Source organism: Erithacus rubecula (genome assembly GCF_903797595.1).
Source record: "Erithacus rubecula genome assembly, chromosome: 6".
Taxonomy (NCBI): domain Eukaryota; kingdom Metazoa; phylum Chordata; class Aves; order Passeriformes; family Muscicapidae; genus Erithacus; species Erithacus rubecula.
This window is the reverse complement of record NC_136688.1, coordinates 53200874-53215122: the sequence shown is the minus strand read 5'-3', so window position 1 is coordinate 53215122 and position 14249 is coordinate 53200874. Positions and strand designations below refer to the sequence as shown.

The 14249-nt window shown below is 39.1% G+C and overlaps 1 protein-coding gene across 1 annotated transcript in view; it reads left to right on the top strand.

Moving 5' to 3' along the window:
- The window catches only part of NUDT14 (nudix hydrolase 14), a 58829-nt gene extending 44964 nt beyond the window's left edge, over window positions 1-13865 (top strand). The window contains exons 4-5 of the mRNA XM_079309201.1: window positions 1424-1661; window positions 12312-13865. Coding sequence (XP_079165327.1) covers window positions 1424-1661; window positions 12312-12552 — 479 coding nt within the window. The 3' untranslated portion in view covers window positions 12553-13865. The remainder of the gene's footprint in view (window positions 1-1423; window positions 1662-12311) is intronic.
- The last annotated feature ends 384 nt before the right edge of the window (window positions 13866-14249 follow it).

Sequence of the window (14249 nt, the reverse complement as noted above, 5' to 3'; positions counted from 1 at the left end):
GTGTTTTTTTTTCTGGCTTCATGCTGCACTTTAAAAAGAAAACTGAGCTCTAAGTCATGTCTCTCAAGTAAGAAATAGAAACTCCAATCCATTCCTGTTTGAATCTCAAAGACCTGGATACACCTAAGACTAGCAGCTTTAAGAGTTTGAGCTCTCAAAGATTAGATTTTGGATATTGGACTGATCTGGACACCTCCCTTTCAAGTGCAGATCTTGCTATTCTACACTTCTGGGGTGTCAAAACCAGCACTGCAGAAAGAGCCCAGGCACAAATTCGGGGATTTTGACTCTGTCTCAAGAGACCAAGTGCTTAAGAAGTCACTGTGGCACTTCACTGTTATGCAACAACATTTCTCTAGAGACTTTTTTTTAACGCCAAGCTACAGTACCTGGAAGGAAAAAAGTTGCCTATTAAACCTGAGTTCTTATATATCAATTCTGAAGGATTTAGAATGGGAAAGAAAAGAGAAATTAATTTGAAAACCATGTTATGTGTATGTGAAATACACATTTTAATGGAATAAAAAAGATTCAAAAAATAGTTTTATTCATGGTGATTTATAGCACTCTTGAAAACCTTTCTTGAAAAGCAAGGGAATAGACATAAGGAAACTTCAAGTAAAAAAACAAGCAGAATTATATTAACGTTAGAATGATCTGGAGTTGTCTGTCAGTAGGGATTCTTTGTGTGTTGACATCCAGTCCTGCAGTTCTCACTCAGGCAAAAATTTCTGTTGACATCACTGAGAGGTTTTGCTTAAATGAGGACTAAAATCTGACATTTGCACTTTCTTTAGGAGTGCATTACAGTGGCAGCTGTTTGTAGATTAGTTCAAGAAGTCTTTTTCAGACTCCACACAGGAATTTGTGCAAGGAACTGTATGTTCAAAAGAGGATTTTTTTTCAAACAAACATACATGCTTTTCATACCCTTTCTAAATAACAGCTGAGTTGACAGGCTGAAAGACTCATCATTGTACACATGGTACTTTATGTGCCACCCAACTTTCCTGCAAGATAACTGCATAGTTTAAATTAAATCCCAATATCCACATTGCTCAACAAATGGAAGCTGTATGGTGCTTCTGGCACTTAGATTTCTTGGATGAACAAGCTTGCTTTTTCAATTTTTATTTATTTTAAGGTGTGTATTAATTCATTTCAGGTGATGTAAGTACAAATAAGAGTTTAAAGAATAATTTTACCGACATGGCAAGAGAACCTTTGTTCTTTAAAATTCCAGTTTTGTGTGTCACTATTTTAACAGATAACACAGCTGAATTCCTTGTTACTCTCAAGTACTCTCATGGTTGTTAATTTCCAGGCAAAATTTGTCTACCACCTTTTTTTGTATTTAATATGAAGAGACTAACATACTGCCCATTGTGGTTTTTTTTCTTTTGTCTTTTGGGGTTTTCTTAAGCTGTTTACATGTGTGAAGTGGAAAGGCATCATCCTCAAGTCTTTCAGAATCAGGGCAAGGAGAGCCTTCCTTCCCTGGAGAACCCCTTACCTGCTGTGGTTGGAGTGACCTACGAGCTCTGTGCTGGCATTGTGGACAAGCCAGGCCTTTCTTTAGAAGAAATTGCTTGTGAGGAAGTGTTGGAAGAGTGTGGCTATCGTGTTTCCACTGCAGACCTCAGGAGGATCACTTCTTACAGGTAAATAGCAGCAAGTTACAACACTGATTTTGTTGTTTCTCAGATTGCTGAAGTGCTCTGGATGTTCCCTCTTGCCTTGTTTAATCAGTGTGTTGGAGGAAAATGGACATCTGAAGGTACAAGAAAGGTGTAGCAAGTGAAAGGAGTATTTACAGAAATGTAAGGAATTATAAATGTATAATTATCATATTGGATTGAATTCCCAGGAAGAATCCTGCTATTGTGACTTATTCCAGAGACTGTTAGAACAGAGAAAACTTGCATTGGGCTCTTCAGAGCAGTTTGTTACAGCACTAGGAAAACATCCTATCTCTATTATACTGGCTATTTTCAATCTCTGATTCTTATTCAGATTAACAGTAGAAACTGCCCAAGATGCTCTCTGATTAACTTTTAACATGATTTTGCAGAAGCATGAGAACCTCTGGCATTAGAGCTCTTCTTAATATTTGGTCTGTAATTAAAGATTCTTTGAATTGGACAGTAATTATTGTTTTATATGAAGATTTTGCTGATTTGACTGTGAAAATTATTACATTGTATTTTTGAAAGGTTTTAAATAGTTATCAAAATAGTTTTTAACATGTTTTAAAACATTTATTAGGAGTAAAAGGAAAAATTAATATGTAAGTGGAAAAACACAAAATGTGAGTTGTTGGTAAAAAAAAACCTCAATAGAAACTTTGCACACAGCTTTAATCCTATTATATCTCATTCCCAGCTTTTAGTATTGTTATCCAAAATGTATGTATGTTTGTATTTTACAGAGAAAGCAGCAGGTTTTTTAGTTTCTTTATTTTACTTGACATCTCCATTGAACTGGGCACTGTCATTGGTTTTTAATTTGGGAATTGAATACAAATCCACAGCTGTCAATCCTGGCAAATGTTATTTCCTGCTGGATTAACAAGCAGTGCTTCTGTTGAGGGGAGGGGGTGAATCACAGGAGCTGTCTTTTACAACTCATTGAAACCAGATTAAGGGTTTGTTCTACTGAAAGAAAAAGTGTCTTCCAGATTTATGAGCAAAAGCTGTCTATAGAATTTCATAGGTTGGGTGACACTGACAGGCTGCTGCATGCAGATGTATACATATGTATATGTACATATGTATGTGCATACAAATGCAAAAGGGGGAAAGTGGAATACAATTCCTGTAGAAGGCTGTAGATGTTGTGTAGAAGTTTGGCTCATTGTTAATATTTGTATCTGCCTAAAACTCTCTGTGTTTTGGTGTTGGTAAATGTTTTTTTATGTTACAGTTGGTTGTTCATTCAGTTGGAGTTTTTTGGGTTTTTTTAATTGCACTGGCTTGTGACAAGTGTATACAATTGGGGTTTTCTTTGTTGAGACACTTGCAAAGAGCTCATAATCCCCCATTGTCCATGTGGACACAGCTTTCTGCCCATGGAGATCCATGCTGAAGTCAGAAGGGCCTGTAAAATTTTTACATTTTTAAATTAATGTAAAGGTTGAAGCCTCAAAGACAATATTTTACAGGGTTGGTTTTTTTGTTTGTTTGTTTGATTGATTTCCCATGCTCTATGACCAGGATTTTATTCTAAATGTTTTGATATTCCTATTAGGAGTGTCCTGTTTTCCTCCAGCCAAGGACTGGCATATCTTTCTGATCCTTGAGGATTTGATGCAAAGATAGGAAGTAATCAGTTCATTTATGGTCTCCTAAGGACATTTTTTCTGCAATGGCTATACTACATATAAGAATTCCTGGGCTTTTTCCAAGTGTAGCAGGTTTTTCCAAGTGGTTTGTGCTGGTGTTTCATGCTGTGACTGTCAGTACAAAGCATTGCATTAATGCATATGCATGCCATTACAATTGCAATACACCCTGCACTTCTCTTCCCTCCCATCCCAGCAATCTGTGCCATAGTTGCTCTGCATTAATTATTGATCCAGTGCCTCAGGTCAGAGTTTTGGAGGACTCTCTCTAGATGCTCCTCTTCCCCAATCAGCCTCAGCTGGACTGGCACCAGTTGTGATAAATGTGTGTCTGTTCTTTCTCTCAAATCTGATCATTCCGTGGCCTCTCTTGGAGGGTTTTGGCTTTCCCTCTGAAGTGTCTTATCTGTCTGTACCACAAGCAGTTTTTCCCATGTCTTGCCTAAATTTCCCTTTCTTTACTTCAAGACTAACACTTACTATTCTGTCCCCAGTGGACATAAAGTACTTCTGCACCTTCCCCCTATTTGCTAAAACATTTATTTTATTTTTGACTGTGCAAAACTATTTTAGTTAATTTAGTCTTTCTCTTCAGGTTATATTTTCTAGATATCTCATCATTCCTTCTGCTGTCTTCTGCTTTCTCTCCATCTAGTCTGCATATTTCTTGAAAACTTAGTGCCCAAAGTGAAGCACAGTACTTTAGTGGAGCCTTTCCTGGATGGAGTAGAAGCATTACTTCCTTTATCTCACATATTATACACTGGAGTTTGTTGGGTGTTTTTCTGCAGAGGCATTACATTATTGATACAATTTATATTCCATAATGCCTCCTCTGTCTCAAAGCTAGGAGTTGAACCTGATGATCCTTGTGGGTCCCTTCCAACTCAGAATATTCCATGATTATGCAGTGTCATTCACCTCCTGTCCGTGTTCTGTGTCATCACAGCCTTTGATCTGAAAGCAGGGAGTTGTATTTCTAATGACATCCCTTTCTGGAATCATGGTAATGAGAAGGAAATTGCCTGCCTGGAATAAAAACAGGAGTTGAGCTAGACCTGACAGAAGGGCATGAAAAGCCAAAGGCATATCAAATGTAAAGGGAGAAATGGTTCTGGCTAGGGAGGTCAATACAGTTCTGTGCCTAATGGATTAAGAAAGATGGAGCATGGACAATCCATAGGGAGAGCTTAGACTATGGGGAAAAATTGAATATGAAAACCTTGAATGGAAAAAGAGAAAAAAGAGATGAAGGAACAATGCAGAGAAAATCATAGGCTGAGAACTAAATGGACCCAGGGAAAGTACATTCATTGTGGTAGAGCAGAATTCTCTGTAAGGAAATAAGGGAAGTACTTAGACTGTATTCAACTTCACTCTGTTTTCCAGCAGTGGGAACTGTACAGTTTAGAGGTGATCTGAAGATTGCAGGGATTTTCCTCATTTCTTATCAGAGCCTATAGCAGTGGTTTGGGGGATTGTTTTTTTTTTTAGTGCTTCTCAGCTAACCTGGAAAGTGTGACCCCAGTACTGCCACAGGTAATTCATACACATGCAGGTAACTCACTGGACCCCCTTATCAAGATCTGTCAAAGCTCCAGTGACTTAATATTCATCACATAGAAGTCAGACACTGAATTAAGCAGATCTCAGACTTAATTACCTTGAATGATCCACAGAGGAGCTGTGGAGTCAATGAGGAGTCAGGAAAGAAGCCAGGATTGGGGAATCTGCACCATTTGAATAAGGGTCTTTGGAACAAATCATTCCAGCAGCAGGACAGTGAGGTGTGGGTGAGTGAAGGAGGCTGGGTTGGGGACAGATAACAAGAAACACAAACATATTTAGAGGAACTTGACTGGAGGAGGAAGAGGAATCACACTTTGAAAATCAGAAATATCTGTTCCTATTATAGAAAAATACCAGACAGGAGGTGAATTGAAATGCAGATGGTTCTTGTTGCTGTGTAGACAGAGGAGGGATCATTCTGAGAAGAATTTGTATTGTTTGCAGCCTGTGTGGTGAGTTTAGTATCATCACTGAACAAATTTCTACTTTTGTGCTTGGCATTCAGTAACTTAATTTTGGTACTGCAAAAAAGTTGGTTTAAATTATGGCAGCAGCTAATTCACTTTTGGAGACTTCCAGATATCTTTGGTGGCTGCTGGTGTCCTGAGTTCTTGTCAGTTGTATGTAAGGCATCAGTCAAAAATAGTGTAGGTGGTTAATCCCGTGGTAGTATAATTAGAAAATGAGGGTTCATGAAGGTTGAAGGTTAATGTTTAGGGTTTTTTTCAAAAATGCAAAAATTTTTAAGTGAATGTCTTACCTTGGACTAACTCATATACTATATACTATATACATAACTCATAGACTAACTCTATCTGTCATGGTATCCCAGCAGTTTTCTGATTGAATCCCATGTGCTGAAATTCAGCTGTGAGTTAGTTTCTTAGGTTGAATTACTTCCAGCTATCTCCTTTGAGACTTGCTTCCTTACAAGACAGGGGCAGGGAAATAAGTTGTCATCTTTGTTGTTGGCATTCATGTTATTGTTGCTATTGCAAAGTGTTTTCTTTTAATTCTTGAAAATATTGGTTGTCTGCAAGAATATTTATAAAATTTATTTGGCTTCAATAACACATCAGAACATCAAGTAGAGTTGAACCAGAGCTTCTGGTTCAACTTCCTTTCCCTTCATTACATCTTTATTTTCTCCCAGAGGCTGTAAAAAAGAATTGGCTCTGACCTGGATACAATAGGAGCTGTAGGTTCTCAGCCCCACTGCAAAGAAATCAGATGGATTAGTTTAAAGGACTGACTATATTAAAATAGGTACTTACTTTAATCTTCCTACATTTGATTTTTTTTCCCAAAGTGTACAAGAAGAGCATTCAGAGAATTAATATGGGATGTTCCAATTACTCTGCCATGGCTTTTAGCCTCTGTGCAATGAGGTAAAAATGGTTTGTATTCACAGGTTTTTATGTAGAAGGAATAATAGCCCTGAAAATGTTAGAGTGCATTGTAATTAGAAAGATCACCTGCTAGTACACCTGTTGGGTGATAGCATAATGTAATATAATTTTATGTTAATTACTTCTGTGCTTTTTTCCCTGCACCTGCTGCTTATAATGTCAGAACTGTACAAAGGTCCTAAGAAGTGACAATGGGAGCTGCAGGTCCCTGATCATCAGTTTACATGTTGTATGTCTAACTGGATCTTGATTTAAGCATAAATAATAGAGATTTGTGTCACATTTATTTGTAAACATGAATTATGTATCTACTCTATACCCAAATTCTGTATCCAGATGGCTTATGTCTTATAAATGGATATATTACTTACAGGAATTTGCACATTAACTGTGTAAGATTAAAACAAACAAAAAAAACAAACTGTATTTCTGTGTTGATAAGAATGTTGATTGTTTGTAGATACTGTATTTTTTAATATTAACACATTACAAGAAAATTAGCTTTTAATTACTGTCTGTCAGAAATCTGAACTAAAGTAATAAGTCTTCATAAGGATAAGTCAATTTATATGTTCCCCATGTTGCAGCAGAGGAGTAGAGTACAAAATACTGTTTATATTCTCATACATGCTTGTTTCTTCAAATTAAAAATATAATATTTACAAACATGATACTTATGAATGAGATAATTGGTTGGCATAGGCAAGCACCCAGACATGAGAAAAAGGCAAAGCTATTCTGGAACAGAAGCTTTGAATTTTGGTCCTGATTGCAAATGTGTTTGTGTATGGACATGCACACGTGTGTGCACACTCCTTTGTGAAGAAAAAACTCTGACTGTTGGCAAACTCAGTCTCACTTGTGGCTTTAGACACTACCAAACATTTTTTATAAGCCATAAGATACTGTTTCCCAGTTCTGATAAAAAATGCATGTACTGTATCTTTACGCTCATGAACTTAGGACAAGTGAGAAGTCCCACTTTGTGAGCTGGATTTCACGTGCTGTGTATTTCCTCATGCACTTGATAACAGGGAAGAGTTAAACAAAGGCTTTGTGGTAGCTGCTATTGCCCTGGTTCAAAAACAGATTGGAGGGACAATCTGCCTCCTGTGTTTCCCCTGGTCTGAGGAGGAAGTGGATGGAAATGCTGTAATTGCAGCTCCTGCTGCCAGCCAGTCCCACGCCTGGGCAGGAGCTGAGCAGCGCTTCAGTCATTCTGCAGAAGCTCCTTCTCTGGTGTGGTGTTGCCTGAAAGTGTGCTGCCCAGGGCTTTAAAAGCCATAGCATGATTTAATCTCACTGTTTGAGTGTTTTATTCAAAATGAAATATGGGAAGGCAGCATACAATCTTGTTTTGATGTGTTAAACTTACATGTAAGTTACTGTTGTGATGAAAACCATACGACTTTGGTATCCTTACTTTGACATGCTTACATTCCTAGACTTGCTGTTGTCAAAGGTAATGGAGGTTTGTAACTGTCTGAAGCAATGCAGAAAGTTTAGTGCTAATAGAGTTTTGGGGTTTAAAACCTCTCTGTTGAAATTACAGGGCTTGTGAGCTTAAGCCCTAATGACTTGCCAAGGAGTGTTTGTCAGCCCTGTAGCTGTTAATTGGAACGACCATAGGAGGAAACAGATCCTCACGATAAAGAGATGAGGAAAACCGAGCTGTGCTTTGTGTGGATCGTTTGCCTTTGTCCCACAGTGGCAAATAAGTCAAGCCCTGTGCAGACACATCAGAATACAGCTGGAACAGTCAGCTAAGGTCAAGCCAGGCTTAGTAGGTCTGGGTCAGTGTGAGCCATGACATGCTGGGTTTGGGCAGCACAGTTCTAAGCCCTGGACTGACACCAGAGCCTGAATTCTGGCCGTGGGCTGGTGCTGAGCTCAGACCTGCTCACCCTCCCCCTGTCCTGTCCCAGGAAGGTCCTTTATCAGCAAGGTGGCTTTGTGGCTTTCCCAGGCTGAAACTCATCACTTGCAGTTCAGCTGTGCTGACCCCTGTGATTTCCACAGATGCAAAGCTAATGAATATGGCTGTAATCTGTTAATAGGTGACTCATTTCAGACCATGGCAAAAGTGTTTTATTTGTAGTGGGAAATACTGGGGTAAGGAAAAGAATATGTCACAGGTGTGGGATAGAAGAAGACGGTAGCAGAAAGAGGAGTGTAAATAGGATTAAAGGGATATCAAAATTCCTTAAACAGCATAGTCAGAAAGTGCAGGTAATTGTACAAAAACAGAGGAAATTTCTAGTGGCAGATAAACCTGAAAGCAGACTGCAAACATAATATTTCCTGTAGCCTATTCACCAGTCAGACCCACCTTCTCCCCTCTTTGTTCTCTTCCTCCTCTGCCCCAGTGCCCAAAATCCCTGAAATGTACAATGTTTTGCAAGGTTATATGGAAAAACACTTAATTACTTCAACCAGAAAAGCTTAAAAGTAACAAACCTAAATTCTGATTTCTATAAAAGCCAAAGGTACTAAGACAGACAAAATGTGAATAGCATTGATTTTTGTGCAATTTTCTAAGGACAAGCAGGATACATTAGCAGTCTGGAAATGTCATGGAACACAGCAGTAAGCTGTACTGGAGAATATTTAATTTATTAAAGGGCAGTCCATGTGGATCTATGCAAAAATGATAACTGGCAGTGTAAGCCAGAGCATTTCTAGAATTAAATATCAAGTGGAAAAATGTAAGATATTTGCCTCTTTTAAGAATTAAAATTTGTTTCTACATCTTCCAATTTCTATCTGAAATCATTGAAATGGTCTTTTAGAATCAGAAACAAATGGAATATGCTGAGTTGGAAGGGACCCACAAGGGTCATCGAGTACAACTCCTGACCCTGCACAGGGCACTCCAAGGGTGACACCCTGTGCCTGAGAGCATTGTCCAAAGCTTCTTGAGTTCTGTCAGGGCTGGGGCTGTGGCCACTGCCCTGGGGAGCCTGTTCTAGAGCCCAAACACCCTCTGGGTGAAGAAACTTTTTCTAATATCCAACCTAAACCTCTCCTGACTCAGTGTCATGCTGTTTCCTCAGGCCCTGTCACTGGCCACAGGATGGAAGGGATGACTCTCTGTCCCTCTACTGCACCTTGTGAGGATATTGACCCCAGGGAATCTCCCCTCAGTCTCCTCCAGGCTGAACAGACCAAGTGACCTCAGCTGCTCCCTAAAAAGATGCCCCACCAGATCTATCACTATCTTGGTGGCATTCTTTGAATGCTCTCTAATAGCTGAACATCTTCTTAATACTGTGGCACCCAAAACGGCCCCCAGGACTCAAGGTGAGGAACAATCCCTCCCTTGCCTGGCTGGTGATTCTGTCCCTGATGCCCCCAGGACAGGGATGTCCCTCCTGGCTGCCAGGGCACTGCTGACTCATGTTCAGCTTGCTGTCAGCCAGGAGCTGCCTTTCCACAGTGCTGCTCTCCAGCCTCTCCTTCCCCAGTCTGTCCATCCATCCAGGGTTGCTCCATCCCCATGCAGAATCCAGCTCTTGGCTTTGTTAAACTTCACATGGTTGGTGATTGCCCATCTCTTAATTTGTTGAGGTCTCTCTGCCCTTGAGGGAGCCAACAGCTCCTCCCAGTTTAGTGTCATCAGACTGGGGGGAACTGTCAACTCCCTTTGGGGAGATTAGACAACAATTTAAAGCAGGGAATATGTTTATAAACAATGTCCTGCAACAGTCTGCAAAGCCACCATCTAAATAGTGGGGGGATTCTAGGTAGGCTTAGAAATGTTAGATTTGCTGGTTTGGGGAGGAATTAGTAGAATAGAATGCAATGAGTATTACTTACTAATACCAGCATTCTTTAATTTTATTTATAGCTTATTTGGAAGTTTTGCTTACTTTGTAATTAATACCTTGTGGCAAAGTTGAACCAGAGAAGAATAAGTTTGTTAATCAAGTAAAAGAGAATGATGGGTATGTCCTCCTTTGAACATATGTTGTTACACATTTTTATTTGTTTCTGTGGTTAATTATATGCCAATAGATATGAAGAAATACCATAACTTTGGGCATCATAACAAAGGAAAGACCTTGATGTCCAGGACTTTAATCTCTTTTATTAAGTGTAGTAGCTGCTCTTGATATATTTAGTTCATAAAAAGAGAGTCTCATGTGATAAGTACAAAGAAATTACACCATATGGAAATCAGCTCCTGCTATTTGAGCTGTGGTGGCAAGAACCTGAGTCTTACAGAGTCTATACAAACCTTGGAAATTGGTTTGCCTTTACTTTAGGGAAAAGATGTGTAGAAAGTAAACTGATTTCCACAGCTGTAGCTATTTCATAAGGAAATGGTCACAGGTGCTATAGAAGGAGATTTTGCTGTAAATAATCAAGCCAGAATGTTCTTATAGAAGTAATTCTTATATAAATTTGCTGGTTTTGTATATCATCTTTATATAATATCAAGTGGACATAGAAGTACTCAATTTTAGTTTTCCAGGTGGGACAACCCAGAGGAAGGTGTCAGACTTGACACTCATCATAATTACAGGACATTAAACATATTATACACAGTCCTGTGTTTTTCATGGAATCTGTGGTGACCAGCAAACTGCATTCTTTGTCTTGCAAATTTTAGAGTTGGTTAAAACATGGATCAAAAACTCCAGTGCTAACACTGGAATAAAGTTGTGAGCACAGGATAAAAGAGGTCCAATATCAACCTTCAGAGTTCCTGAAAATGCCAAAGATGGTTAAGTTTCTTTTCATAGATACACAGAAATGATCCTGGAGGGGTCTTGTCCAAAGTCACAGAATTCACCAGAAGTAATTTTAGGAGAAGAATTCACTGATTCACTCCCTATTCAGTGTTTTTTAAAAGTGTATATTGATGCAAGAAACCAATTTCAATAGTCACTATTAGAAACCAACCTCAGGAGTCACTATTAATTCCCCAAACAAAATAATTGCCAGTGTTCTTAGAACACTGAGAGACAAATGATTAATTCCTGCTATGGGGTGTGATGTGTGCTGGATTAACTGGAAGATTTAGTTGACTAATGGTTGGGTAAATCTGGATATACACTCTAAGATCATAACACTGCTACAAATCTGAGAATCCTCTGTATGTGTAATAATATGGAAGCTAATTTTTCATCCTTCCCTAATGCCTCATTCATAGTTTCAATGAACTTTGGATCTAGATTTAATGTGAAAAGTCACTTGTAATCATGTGAAATGAAGAAATTGCGATTACAATGTGAATATTTTCTTGGAAGGACTAAATGAGTGGATTATGTACTTATCCCTTATTTAATAATACCTAAATTAAATAGTCCTAAGGAAATAGAGGATTAACAAATAAGAAGTATAATACACAGCAAGCGGTCTAGCTGAAGAAAGACTGCATAATCTAAAATATCCTCAACTAAATCCACTGCAGCAAATTCAGCAGGGAGACTGAATTACTTTGGACATGTGCGTGCTTACAGTGGTCCATTTGGGTCAAGGCTAAAGTTCAGGAAGGATAGAGAGCGAGTCTCAGACTGCCTTTCCCTTCTTTACCTATCCAGTCCCTGAGTGGAGGACTCCAGCTGTGAATGGACATAATCCTCTTAAGAGTAACAAATCTAAATATTTGTGTAAAAACAAGCAAACAAATGTAGCACGACAGCACACAGATACACTGGGGAGCTTCTTCCTGTTGTTTGTGCCTCTCTGAGTCATCCTGCAGTTCTGCTCTCCCTGAGGTCTGCTGGAAGAACTTCTGGTGACTTCAGTGTGTGTAGAACCACAGGTCACCAATATAAAATTATTTTTTGTTTTTTAATTTTCTCCCAAATTCACGTATTTCCAAGGAATATATTTGAAGATGGATCAATTTTATATGGAACTATATTCAAAAGTGTTGGTATTTCTGCATGGAAGTTGCAATCAATTTCTGTCTCAGGTGTTAAAGACCCAGCTCCTTGCTGCCTTCTTTCTATCTAAACCAGAGTTTCCTCTCTGTTTTTTTCCAGGTCTGGAGTTGGTGTGACAGGCTCTAGGCAGACACTGTTTTATGCAGAAGTAAATGACCAGATGAGAACCAGTGGAGGAGGTGGCCAGCCTGAAGAAGGAGAGCTGATTGAAGTTGTGGAAATACCTTTAGAAGAGTCCATGAAGTTTGCTTATGATGAGACTTTCCCGAAGACAATGGGTGTCATCTTCAGCTTCATGTGGTTCCACAGCAACATAGCACCTAAACTACCCAAAAAGTAAAGCACCATCATTTTAATCAAAGCTTTTCTGCTGGTGTTGTATATGCAGAAAGCTGCAAATCTGCCTGCCTCAATCAACTCAACTTCTCACAAGACAAATACTTATTTAAATAAATGTGGAAGTGAAATCAGAATTTAAATCATCACACAATTTCCATTATTAGCAAAACACTTAGTGGCATCACTGGGCCAGGATTTGACTTGGAGAGGCAAATGCTGATTTTTGTGCAAAGGTTAAGTGAATGTGTCCAGTTCTCCTTTTTGGCAGCACTGTTTTGAAGAGCTGCCCAAGTCCTCAGCTCAGCTGCCTCTCACCATGTCTGTACATGCTGGCAACTGTGTATTCATTGTCAGTTTTGATATTTTTTTGAAGAAAGCAGCAAACCTTAATAGTCACAGATACCTTAACCATGTTCCTGAGTGCAGCACAGCTTTCAGGGAGCAGCTTTCTCTGTGGTTGTGGCTCCTGTGCAGAGGAGGAGTTTGCATTTCTGAACATGCAAACCTTTATTTCATAAGCAAACAGGTCTGTAAATCCTTCTGCTATCGTGTCACTTTGACAATGGAGCAGCTGTAAGATTATGTGCTCCTGATTGTTCCCATCACAATGCTGGGCAGCAGTGATGGTGATGGAGGGGTGAAGGCTGGGGGCTTCTGCTGGAACACATGCTGCTTTGTTTGCTTTATGGGCAATACTTGATAAATTAGATCAAACTTTGTCCTCTAGAGCGGGACCAGAGAGGCCGAATTCTTTTAATTTGACTACGAGCTGACTAACACAAGGAATTTCTCTGAGGTTTTCTGTGGTCACAATTTCCTTATCACCCAAATGGGAGGAATGGGACTTACCCCTCAGATAACATTTCTTGGAATCTAATGATTGGAAATGCTTTGTTGTGATTTTATCGTGATTTGTGCAGTTTACATGGAAGCCTGTGCAACCTGCACAGAGGTGCTGAGGAACACAATTTTATTTAATGAAATGGTCTAATTAGAACATATAGTAGTTGTTCTATTAGTGTAGTTTGGATGTGGTGTTTGTCATGTGAAACTGTTTAGAGCATGAATGAAAGAGAATCAAGTCTGGCAATTTAATTATGCACTGGGTTATGTCATTCACTGACTTAATCAACATGCCCACATTATATGTGTCTCCAGGAGTACTGAGGTGATAAGTGTGTTTAGAAGAGGACTGCAAATATGCAAACTTGAACTGAACAGCTGAACTAATGTCTGATGGTGTCCAGTGGCAGATTTTAAATTACTGCATATCTCAATACGTGTATAAATAAAAAAGGTTGTTTGTTTTGTTTTGTTTTGTTTTTAAAAAAAAAAAAAAAAGGCTTTTAGAATTGCTGCTTGCTGGTTCTCCTGAAAGGGAGGAAAGGTCCTTGGAAAGCAACTGAAGAAGGAGCAGCCTCTGTCTGTGGAGTCAGACTTTTTGTGAAAGTTCAGACACAGCTGTGTTGAGCTGGGCCTGGTCCATGGTGAGTCAAGGGCTGAGTTATTGTGAGAAGCAAATAAATTCTGTCTGTCTGACGTATTTACATTGGAAGGTGTTTTAAGGTGGGGTCTCCACTGGTCTGTCTAGTACAGTGTGTCCTAATTGCTGCTGAGGCCTTTATGGACTGCTACAGTCCATAGAATAAATAATGCCTTTTATTACAGGCTGTAGTTACCAAAGTTTCTATTTGATGC